The sequence below is a fragment of the Natrix helvetica genome, assembly GCF_964273705.1.
Source record: "Natrix helvetica genome assembly, chromosome: 2".
NCBI lineage: Eukaryota > Metazoa > Chordata > Lepidosauria > Squamata > Natricidae > Natrix > Natrix helvetica.
This window is the reverse complement of record NC_138552.1, coordinates 25,168,296-25,180,871: the sequence shown is the minus strand read 5'-3', so window position 1 is coordinate 25,180,871 and position 12,576 is coordinate 25,168,296. Positions and strand designations below refer to the sequence as shown.

At 38.7% G+C, this 12,576-nt stretch overlaps 1 protein-coding gene across 2 annotated transcripts in view; it reads right to left on the bottom strand.

Moving 5' to 3' along the window:
• The window catches only part of PARP8 (poly(ADP-ribose) polymerase family member 8), a 228,924-nt gene that overhangs the window by 19,725 nt on the left and 196,623 nt on the right, over positions 1-12,576 (bottom strand). For both annotated transcript variants that reach the window (XM_081944076.1, XM_081944077.1), the window contains 2 exons: positions 4,598-4,723; positions 2,770-2,835 (listed from right to left, as the gene is read on the bottom strand). In XM_081944076.1, coding sequence (XP_081800202.1) covers positions 2,770-2,835; positions 4,598-4,723 — 192 coding nt within the window. The remainder of the gene's footprint in view (positions 1-2,769; positions 2,836-4,597; positions 4,724-12,576) is intronic.

Below are 12,576 nucleotides of genomic sequence, written 5' to 3'. Positions count from 1 at the left end.
AGACACCACATTTTACAGTTTAACTGACTTATATCCCTTCACAAAAGCTTTAATAAAAAAGTAGAGATACTACTGATAGTAAACAAAGCATGTTTAAAGAGAAACATCTAACATCCCGCCTGGACTACTGCAACGCTCTCTACATGGGGCTGCCCTTGGGACGCGCCCGGAGACTGCAGTTAGTTCAGAACGCAGCTGCGCGGGCTGTGATGGGGAGTACTAGGTACTCCCACGTAACACCTCTCCTGCGCGAGCTGCACTGGCTACCTGTGGTTTTTCGGGTGCGTTTCAAGGTCCTGATTACCATCTTTAAAGCGCTCCATGGCACAGGACCTAGTTACTTGCGGGATCGCATCCTCCCACATACATCCCTGCGGCCAATTCGCTCACACAGGGAGGGGCTTCTCCTGGTGCTGTCCACTAGGCAATGCCAGCGGGCGACACCAAGGAGTAGGGCCTTCTCTGTGATGGGCCCAACCCTCTGGAATGACCTCCCCCCCGACATCAGAACCACCACTGACCTCCGCTCCTTCCGGCAAAAATTGAAGACTCACCTGTTCCGATTAGCAGGCCTGGCATAATTACAACTGTTCCTCCTGGTAAACGTACTATTAACTGGTTATTTTAGGGGTATTGTTTTTAATTTAATTTGTGTGTGTCCTAGGGGTTTTAAAACTATATTTATATATACTGGCTCTGTACAGTTCTTTTTAATTCTATTTTTAACCTCCTCCATATTTAACTGTACATATTTAATTCTTCTATTTATTGTATTTTGATATATTCTTTATATGGACTGTACACCGCCCCGAGTCCCTTTCGGGAGAGGGGGCGGTCTAGAAGCACGGTAAAATAAATAATAATAATAATAATAATAATAATAATAATAATAATAATAATAATAATAATAATAATAATAATAATAATAATAATAATAATCTGATGAAATTAATGTTGACAAGACTGCAATGTTTGCCAGTCAATATAACTAATACACCTTATGTTTTCGTGAGCACAAGATTACATGTCCTCAAGTCTACTCTTCCTCCTAGGTGGCCATGAGGTCAGAGGTTTTGGCTTTCTATTTTATAGTTTGTTAAATACAAACTGGGAAGAATAATTGTTTCTGTAAGCAATGGTTAAACCAGAGGTGGGTTCCTACCGGTTTGGACCGGTTCGGCTGAAGCGGTAGTGGTTTGGTGGCCTGGGTCACTGGAACCAGCAGAAACCCAGGCCTGCCACGCCCCTGAACCGGTTTCCCAGTTGGTGCCGTCGGCACCCCCATCTTGTTTTTCTGTTCTGCGCATGTGCAGAACAATTTTAACTGCATTTTGCATGCGCACGCAGCATGCATCAAGTGCACGCAAGCGAAGCATGCACATGAGCAAACTGGCAGTAGTGTTGGCCGGAACCCACCCCTGGGTTAAACATAGCTTGCTTGATCCTGGCTTGTTTCCAAAGTAGCATCCCCATTCCTCGGTTAAAATCTTTGTCTGCAATTAACAATTAATATCCTGAGAACCCTTGATTTGTTTAAGATCAGCTGTTGATTATCTCTTTGTCCTATCTGTGCTGAAACAAGAAAGAGATGCTTGAGGTTGCTCATAAACGTGAGCTAAAACCATGATCGAACTTTAAGATAAATTGGTCCATTGTGTATACTATTCACAGCAATTTTATGTAGAATGCTTCCCAAGCAGCTAATATATACTTCTTAAAAACTGGTGCCAAAGCGCAAGGATCAATAAAATACAATGGGTTCTATTCAGGTATACATCTTTGTAAGTCTCACCAATAATGCTATCTCAAAATCCTCTAAAATGCTATTTAGTGTGTCCCTGAATAGGGTAAACTGGGGAATGGGGAGATAGAGAGAGAAAATAAATTTCTATCATATTGGGAAGAAGAATTTTCTGACATACTGTAGCTTCTGTAGTACCAGTAGAACTTATCAAGTTTCTTCTTGTTCCAACTCAAATATTCTGTTCAAGGAATGCGCCTCTTCCTCGAATTTTCACAATATTGTCCATCCCCTTGCAGCTCCTGAGCTGAAAGCTACTGTATTCAGAGGGGTGCATTTTTAGAGAACTGGGGTTTACCATGTCAAGAAGGGCTGATAAATCTGCACATTCACAGATACAGTATGTAGTATGACCCAATTTTAAGCCTTGAGTGAATGTCACCACATTTTAGTACATCATTTTGATTGCCCAATCTGAAGAGACACAAATTTAACTTCGGCAGAACTTTCGGTAGAGTCACAATATAGCCTTCTTCCATCTCCAAGTGCTCTCCTGTTCACTTAAATGAACAAGCTTTTACTTGCAAAACCATCATTGTCATTGCAGCCAGATTGTCACAAATCTGTATTTTTCCCTTGGCAGTTTGCTTTGGCTTGTTCCTAAGAATGCACACGAATAAAGAAATAAACACACAAAAATATAGCAAGGGACTGCTGGTCAGTGCTGTATTCCCCAGACAGCGGAACAATCTATTTACTCACAGGCAGTCCTTCCCCTATTTTTGAATGAAAAGCTTCTTGTAATGGCATATGATATCGATGGCAACATTCAAGCTTGATCTGTCCATGTTGTGGTTCACTGATTTTTATCTTGCAACTTGTTATCTACACAAAGATTATTTTGATAGGCTTTCCTTGCAGGGCTCTAGTAGAACAATAACCACACAATGGTCAAATCTAATCAACAGATGTATCATGCAATAAGACTTTAGAGCACAACAATTCATTTACTTATTTATTTTGCCTACCTGCGTCATTTCTCTTATGGAAGTAATGCTATCCAGTGCTTTCATGACCCGGTCATAATTCTTCTTCTATGGTGAAAGAAATGAAAGATTACTTTTCCACATTGCACATTTTAAAGTATATTAAGTATATCCCTTATAACAGGGGTGCCAAACTCAAGGGCCGGCGGCTGGATCCAGCCTGTGGGGTACTTAGATCTGGCCCGGGGGGGGGACACTCTGGAAACAGCAAAGGACCGGCCCAAGGTGCCTCTGCCAGTGAAAACGGAGGTCATTTTTGCTGGCAGAGAGTTGCATAAGGCCATCCCCGCCAAAAATGGAGTTCGAAAGTTTTCACTGGCAGAGGGTTGCCGGAAGCCATTGCAACCGAAAACAGAGCTCGGAAGCCCATTTTCACTGGCGGAGCACTGGGACCACCCAGAGACACAAGTGACATAGAGCTAGCCATGCCCCCCATGGTCTCCCCAAGGTGAAACACAACCCTGATGTGACCCTCATTGAAATAGAGTTTGATACCCCTGACTTATAGTGATAAAATTGGAACGATCCATTTAGTTCCTGAATCCAATGCTTGTATGCAGGCATTGAAATCAAGGTATCTATAACTGATAGCTATCTAAGCTCCCTGCTGGAATATGTGAAGGGAAGCCCATGACTTTTCTGAATAATTGGTTTCACTGTCATTGTAGCTATCATAACAATTACCAATAATTTTATATAGAAGACAAAATTTATAATCCCTATACCATTACAAGCCCTAACTATATCAAAATGTTGTACACGTAACATCATCATGCAAATAATGCAACTGACATACTCATGTCAACTGTTGTCACAATCTAAATCAAACATCAATTTCATCATTTACAGAAAGACAAATGATGATACATTTTCCCACCCTTGCTCTCCCTACAAACAGTAAGATACTGTTTGAAACGACATGTTAAAGTAATTATTTTAATAATTAATTATTGTAGTTATTCAGAACTAGATTACTATAGGTATATGCTTAAAACATCCAAATAGCTCAGACAAAGACACATTTTTTTCTGAAATTTCTGGAAGTGGTACAAAAAAATGATTGAATATACTGATGATTTAATGTAAAATCAAAAACTGCCAATGTTTATTCAAATGTTGATGTTTTTCTGCGAGATTTGGGGGGACTGCTTTCCCCCGCATGATGTAGCTGTCAAAATTTTCTATACCTGTTTTAACCCCCTTTTCTTTAAAAAATTTGTAAAAACCAATAAAAAAAATTTTCAAAAAAAAAGAGGAAGATTTTATGTGTTGTGTTTGTTTTGAAATAAAAATATATATTTAAAAAATAAAAATAAGACAGGGTCTTATTTTTTTTTGAGCCCCAAAATAGCACGGTATTATTTTCGGGGCAGCCGTATTATTTTTGAGGTGCAGGAGGCGGCGAGTGTGGTCACCTCATGACTGCTGCTATGTTACAATATTTTTGGGGAGAGCATATTTTCGGGGGAGGGCTTATTTTAGTGCATGCGCTTAGGAGTCCGTTCGGGCTTATTATCAGGGTAGGTCTTGTTACCAGGGAAACAGGGTAAAAAAAGATCTAGTTTAAGCAACAAACCACTTTATAGCTTTGCCACAATGTGTGAACTGAATGTTTATGACATTTGATTAATATATTGATACCACCTAAATCAACTGGTTTGTATAAGGACTGATGCTATATAAGTAACCATGCAGGGTACATAATTTTTATCTGATCTCAGTCATCTTCCAAGGATGTGGAAAAAGAAGGAAGCAATGTTCTTTGCCCATATCAACACCCCTCCCCTCCAAATACAAATATAATACATACCCTGGGATTAAAGGCTAGCATCTGAGAGTCATTAGGATCTACTACTGAAGGATATGGCTCAAATATGACAACTTTTCTTGGGGATTCTAATGCAGAACGGCACATAGATACGAGTAAGTCTACAACCTAGAGAAAAGAAAAGAGAAAAGAAAGTTCAAAAAGAAGACTTTCACCTCCCCCAAAATAAGTACATATATGATTTGCCAACAGATCTATACCAGAACTTTGTTAAAATTTAGCAGGGTTTCAAATACAATTGTACCAGCAGGACTGAGATAATTTATATAGAAATTCTGGGTCTGTTCTTCATTGTGCTGCAATGTCTCCACTTTGACAGTAATTTAATAGGAGTGTCAAATGATGTGCAGGGGCAACAGGACGATGTCTGATTTTGTAGAATTTGCTTCGGCTCCTTTATTTGAGCAGCTTCTCTTCTGGGAACAATCCATTTACTTCTTCAAATTATTAAAGGCCTGGTTTTGAACATTTATTCAAGGATTCAGATTATTCATTCCACAAATGTACAAGGTATATACTAACAGGTTTTCTTTCCTTCCATGTACACAAACGACAAATTTTGGTGGAGTCCACAAGTATATGGTTAAAAGTATAGAAGCTTCTGTTTATGAAATTGTAACTCAATGAATGGCATTGGATACTAGGTTTCTGTGTCAGGGTTCCAAGTAACATCCCCAACGAAAGAAGACTCTGAGGCTTGAAGTTCTTCAAAGTTCCATTTTATTAGAGATGTCATATTGGCACATCTGGGAAAACCCGGATCTGAAAGCTTCCAGGTTTTCCCCATCCAAGTCCCTACCCAGAACCCACATGTCTATCACATGGTCCAATCAGGCCCTGTCCCAACTGGAGATGATTTCTACACAATGGCCTTCCAGGTGCAGGGCAAGATGTCCTTGACTCTCTGAGACTCTCTGAAAAAGGAGTGTTATTTTGACTATATATCACCCATATTCCATATAATCCCCCCTCCCATTTTCCCATAGCAGTAAATGTGGCAGGCCAGAAGACGCAATACAAAAAGATGGCTTCCAGGCCTGACACTCTGTGAATGTTGACAGGCCACCTGATCTGAGGCAGGATTTGGAGTCCAGTAAAGGACTGACTGACCCACCAGAGAAATTCTAGGCCAACTCAATACAGGACATCCTGAACTTACAACTACAATTGACCTACGAAGTGAGAAATTTGTTAAGTGAGTTTTGCCCCATTTTACAACTTTTCTCGCCAAATTTGTTAAGTGAATCACTGCAGTTGTTAAATTAATAGCCCGGTTGTTAAGTGAATGTGGCTTCCCCATTGACTTCATTTGTCAGAAGGTCACTAAAGGGGATCACATGACTCCGGGACACTGCAACCGTCATAAATGTGAGTCGGTTGTTAAACATCCCAATGTAAATCATGTGACCATGGGGATGCTGAACGTCATAAGTGTGGAAAATGGTCATAAGTCACTTTTTTCAGTGCCGTTGTAACTTCAAACAGTCACTAAGTGAACTGTTGTAAGTTGTGGACTTGTACCCAGAACTGAAGTGAGATTGAGGAAAATGTTCTCCCGTAGTCAAGCACAGGAAATATGTAAATGACTAAAATATTTTTCTCCAATCAAAATGGATGGAAACCTAATTAGGCTAAAATTTAATAGGTATAAATGATAAGAGATCTGCTTTTTTTAAATGGGAGTTTTTAAAACAACAAAACTTCTCATAAAATCATTATTCCAGACCTTAACAAAAATTCCTAAATATGATTTATACTATTGCTGCTCTTTAATAATAATTTCCTTTAAAAATTGTTTGATCTTAACAGATACTAATATATTTGCAATCTCAAGACTACATGAAGTTGCTTTTGAAGTTTATCTACAAATTTCAACTGATCTGGTATGCACTGACTGTGCGTTCAGAGGTCAGTTGCAGTACTACTACAGTAGTTTAAACAAATGCTTCATGAGATGCATTTATCAATAAGTTTCCAAGTGCAATTCAAAATGCTGCTTGCTAGCTATTAAATCCCCTATGGCTGGATACCTGAAATTTTGGGGCATACCTTTCCCAGTATATTTTGCCCATCATTTTCAGATAACCAGGGACTACTTGCTTAGTCATTCTCTCATACGTGGAGTTATGGTGGGAAACGGGCCAATGTTGCATGTTCCCTATAACAGCTCCCCGTCTACTGCAGTAACCAGCATGTGTAAAAAAAAAAAATTGCAAAAAAATGAGTTATTTATGTTTGGAATCACTGAAGGATTAATATGCCAAATAAAATCAGCTTGTAGCCATCTTTTTAATAACTCCATGAATTTGGTATTTATTTTCCATTGATATTCCCACTGTCGCATATCAATTGATCTCTTTAAATTCTGCATCAATTTAATGATACAGTTTTTGATTTGATCATATTTCAAAACAAGTTAAAATAAGTCACAACAGATGCTTGGAATTTTTTGCTATATGTTTTTCAAATTTGTCCAAATTAATGAGCAGCCCATCTTGTTTTTGTGGTGTTTAAAAAACCTATATTACTTATTTGAAGATACTGAAACTAATGAATTTCTGAATGTTCAACAGAAACTGTCTTGAAAGATTTCACCTTAGTTTTAATCTTGCTCTCTAAATAATTTATTATCTCTTCACTGACCAAATTCTATAGCAATTAAGCAAGAGACCATAAATTGGACTTAATAATTTACTTCCATCACATACTTTTGATGTATTACTTATGATGAAGTCATGTCTTACATATGAAACATGTTTGTTTATATCCCACCAAAATTATTTTGCATGCCTGCAAATCCTGTTCCTTTAACAAAGCGAAACCAGCAATCCAATCCAATCCAATCTGTATTCCAAATTAAATTGGCTTAATAATATAATTTGAATGTGCAATATAGTTAATTCACCTTGTACTTTCATATCTTGTGAAACCTTTAATTTAACCCTTACTCTTCGGTTTCATCAAATAAAGTTAATTGTCGTTTCCCATTCATTTAATATCTCTCTCCCCCCCCCCCAATTCTTAGTGGAATCATATGGAAGTTGATCTTTGTAAAAATATTCATTTTTACTGACTATATTCTTTCTAATTTGAACAAGTTTAACTTCTGTCTTAAGATACCTGCCATTGTATTTTTCCAACTCTGTTAATAATTTTTCTTGAATTAGTTGTCATTATGCTTTATTAAATAATTTTCCAGGTATTTAACTGGTTTAACAAAGATAGTGAATCTTGTTATTTTCTGCAAATTTTGCTTTTCTTCTTCAGGTAGTCTTTAGAAATAAAATGCAGATTTCCAATTATTATTATTATTAGAATTATTATTCCTAATATTATTTTCTTTGTACTTTGCTTTTTGTCATATATTGCTTAGCGAGGAAATCGAAGCTCATAAAAATGTGCATACATTTTTCGTTAGTTGCGAAGTCATGTCCTACCTATCGCAACCCCATGGACAATGTACCTCCAGGCCCTCCTCTTCTCTACCATCCCCCGGAGTCCATTTAAGCTCACGCCTACAGTGATTCCATCCAGCTACTTCATTCTCTGTCGTCCCTTTCTTCTTTTGCCCTCAATCTTTCCCAGCATTAGGCTCTTCTCCACTGAATTCTTCCTTCTCATTAGGTGGCCAAAGTATTTGAGTTTCATCTTCAGCCTCTGGCCTTCTAGGACTGACCGGTGTGGTCGTCTTGTAGTCCAAGGGTCTCCCAGGAGTCTTCTCCAGCATCATAGTTCAAAGGCCTCAATTCTTTGGCGCTCAGCCTTTCTTATAATCTTATACTTCTTATTCTTATAAATCTTATTCTTATAATCATTCTTTCTTATAATTTTTATAATCTGTAATCTTGAGAGGGTGTAAATAATAGTTTTGGTCTACATAATTTTGCAATATGCTTTTCTGGTTATTCATTTGTTTATCAAATTTATTTGCTATCCATCTTTTGGTTCAGGTAACTTTGCTTTTTCCTAGATAACAATGTGTGCGTCATAAAATGGAATAAGTGATTCCCACCACCACCATCATACACACACAGGATCACAGTAAAACTTTCTGCATGAGGAGCCAGAAAGAGTTAAAACACTTAAAGTATTGTTGCTCAGTGTTGACATTCTCCAGATATTTTGATTTTAAATCCCAGAACTTCTAACAATGACCATGTAGCCTAGAGAACAATAGGAGCTGAAGGCCCTACATCTGGAAGGTGCACTGTTGGGTAAGATCAATATTAAAAAAAAAATGTCAAAAAGGCAATCTTCAGTGGATAACTATGAGAACCTATATGCACTAATGTCATCTTTTCATCAGGAAAGACCTATTCTTGTTCTTATGCCTCCCCTTTTCTCAAAAAATTATAGCACTAATTAAGATTTGAGAGCTACACAGAACTTTTAATAATTTATAACTTTTCTCCCAAGTCTTCAGATGGGTTTTCAGAATACAATGGCAAACCATTGCTGGATCACCAATGGATGAATAGGATGAAACCCCATTCCCTGGAATGTGGGGAAAAGTTCTAAGCAAGGTTGCACTGTTAGTCTCTACTTGAGAACTTCAACTCCAGTGTTGAAGCAACAAACCATGTGCCAGATATTGCATGTGGGAGTGATACGACACTTTTCCTATAGAGTGGGTGAACTGGACTGGGAGTTTAGGAGTTGATTTGAACTTTTCTAATTTCTTTAGTGCAAATTAACTGAGCAGTCCTAAATATATTGTGCCTTCAAAATGGGGGCCAGAATTTAACAAGAATACTACAAATCATGTCTAGTTCTGGACAAACCACTTCCAGAAATAAAGCATGAGCCAGAAACACATGAATTTTCCCTATGATGATTGGAAATGATAAGGAGCCTGAGAGAACTGGATTAGCCTTGTGAAGAATAGCGCTGCAGAAATCCATGTCTTTGTTTCTGTTCTCCAAATTCCTGATCTTCAAAAGTATTGGCTGCTCTCCTGGTTTCTAACCCCTTATTAGTAGCCTGCCTTTGTTTTGCCTGATTGACAATTTTCTGGTGTTTTGTTATTCATTTTATTTCATTTCAGGAAACAAACTAGTGCCTGACCTTCAGCTACACAATCTGTCAACTGCCTATGAGCAACATTCTAATGCATCGTTTGATAATGGACTGGGGGAAGAAAAAAAACATTCCACTGCAAAAGCATCTGATTTACTTTACAAGTGTTCAAACTATATCATGTTTCTGATATTCACTGTCTTTAAGAAAGAACAATGTCAAAATATTCTCTTTAGCATTATTAATAGTCCTTCCTGTCAGAGTCTACGATAAAATCCTGAACAAATGATTGTGAATATCTCAGAAAGCAAATGAAAGTTATTTATTTTTGAAATACTGTATTTTTTCGGACTATAAGACGCACGTTAGCTTTTGGGAAGGAAAATAAGAAAAAAATATTCGGCCTCTGCCTACCAGCATCCATGATATTCATCTGGCTAGCGTCCTGGCAGTGTGGCTTGTTCTGTACTAAAGCTGCATGCTCTGCTGATATCTGAAACTAAAACTGAAACTTCTCTCCTCTGCTGACCTACCATGTTGGAAAACCTGCTTTTGGTATTGTATATTTACTTAATGTGTTATATTATATATCAAGAGAAGTTATTGAATCCCGCTGAATCAATTACTTGTGTGTGCTTTCTGAATGTGACTGCTGCTGCAAACCCTGACACGTCCTTGCAGCAAATAGCAAACAGCCATGTCAACTTCAGCACATTATTTCCGCCTGATTCAGCATGAACAGCTGATTGTCGGGTGGATCAGCCTCCCAGAATACCCCCAATCAGCTGTTCCAGGCTGCAGGAATTGCCACAGACCATCGCCTCCTCTGTGCCTCGTGTTTTTGGCTACATTTGGTATATAAGACACACCCAAATTTTCACTGTCTTTTAGGGGGGGAAGTGCATCTTATACTCCAAAAAATACGGTAATTAAGAAAATCAGCAATAATGTACAAACCAAGATTACATTTAAAAATTATTTGACTTCATTGTGATATTTACTGTAGCACAGAAACACCTTAAAAGAACTGTTCAACAACTATTCAAACACTTGAAGTAGTAAACATATTTTTACTTAATAGAGTGCTAGGAAATGAATTATATAGTTTGCAGCTCTTCCATCTTTCTGATAACGCTTCTTTGATTTAAAATGATTCATTCAGGGAGAATATTTTTTTAAAAAGGGATTTGATTAATGCAACCCTCTGATTCCTCCCACAGCCCCAGATGGGCTCTGACTCATACCAAGGTTAGTTCTGAAATCTTTATATTTAGTCCTCTGGAGGGAAATAAAAAAGAGGATTCTTTCAAAAAGGGCAGTGAGGAAAAAAAAAACACCAGGAAGCAAAATTATACTTAGGCTGCCTTCCCTTCTCTCCTTTTCTCACGCTTGGCATGAATGGGCAATCTGAATGCCAGTGAGCAAGTATGGATCATCGAATTTCAGTATTGGATTAATTGCTCCTCCTACCCACAAGACAAGGATACACAAGTATCTGTCTAGCCATAACATCATTGCTAAAAGGCAGCAGCGTGGAACTTGCAGCCCTTACTTACCAGGGTCTAATTCCAATTGGTGGGAATTGTGGTAAATCAGCCCTAGAAAGAAACTGACTTCTCCTTCCTGCCATCAGCATTGGTTGAGGGTGTCCTAAAGCTTATTCATCTGAAGGCTGCCTATCTACAGACTTTTGATTCAGTGGTGGGTTTCCAATTGTTTTATACTAGTGGTTTGCTCGCATGCACAATGCTTCTGCGCATGTGCAGAAGAGTCCGGGCAGGTGGGTGGAGCCTCCCACTGCCGCCACTACTGGTTCGCCCGATCCGAGCCAAATCCGACAGAAACCCATTTCTGCTTTGATTCCTTGACAAACTTGGCTTTGGAGAATAAAGATATGGACAATCTTGCACAGGGAGGAATGGAAGAAGTTTCTGCGTGATGTTGTAAAGGGAAACTTAGATGGAATAGTTGTCAGGCCTGGAAGCCATCTTTTGCATTGGGCCTTCAGGCCTGCCACATTTAATGCTGTGGGAAATTGGGAGGGAGTGCGGTAGATATAGTCAAAATAACATTCCTTTCTCAGAGAGTCAAGGACATCTTGCCCTGCACTTGGGGTGGCGTGACTGGGAGACATCTCCAGTTGAGACGGTGCTTGATTGGACATGTGGATGCTGGGCAGGGACTTGAACATTTGTTTGGGTGGGGAAAAGCTGTAAGTTTTCAGATTCAAGTTTTCCCAGATGTGCCAATATGACATCTCAATGGAACTTTCAGGAACCTCAAGTCTCTGAGTCTTTTTCCGTTAGAGGTGTTACTTGGAACCCTGACAATAGTTCTAGAATAAAGTTCTGACATACTGAGAGTGCGCAGTACTTTGATCTCCAGAAAATGCTTTGCCGAACAAAAAGGAATACGAATGGAAAGCTTGATTACAACAGTAGCTGGGTCATTTTCCAGACTCATTCAGCAGCTCAGGAAAAGGAACAGCTATTTCCAGGCAGTGCAGGTAAGTGCTATGTTTATTGTTACATGCCCTTTGTAGCACCTTTTGGAGACTGAATTGCTGCACAGTCCTAATTTATACATACAGGTAGTCTTTGACTTACAAACAGTCAAAGTTACACCAGACCTGAGCACCCTGCAAAAGGTACTTACAAACCAGTTCCAAAGTTCTGATAGCCAGGCCCTCCCCACAATGCACTCAGCAACTGCTCAACATTTACGGCCATTTGCAGCATCCCGTCGTCACATGACTGAGATTTATAACATTTTTGCAGAAAACTGGCATTTACTTCTGCTCTTCAGCAAAATGCCCCATTGCAGACCATGGATTCGCTTAACAACTATGGTGTTTGCTTAACAATGTTCACAAAATAGGTCATAAAGTAGAGTCTAGTTACTTGATGTCCCACTCTATGACCATCACAACTTACGACCTGTAATTA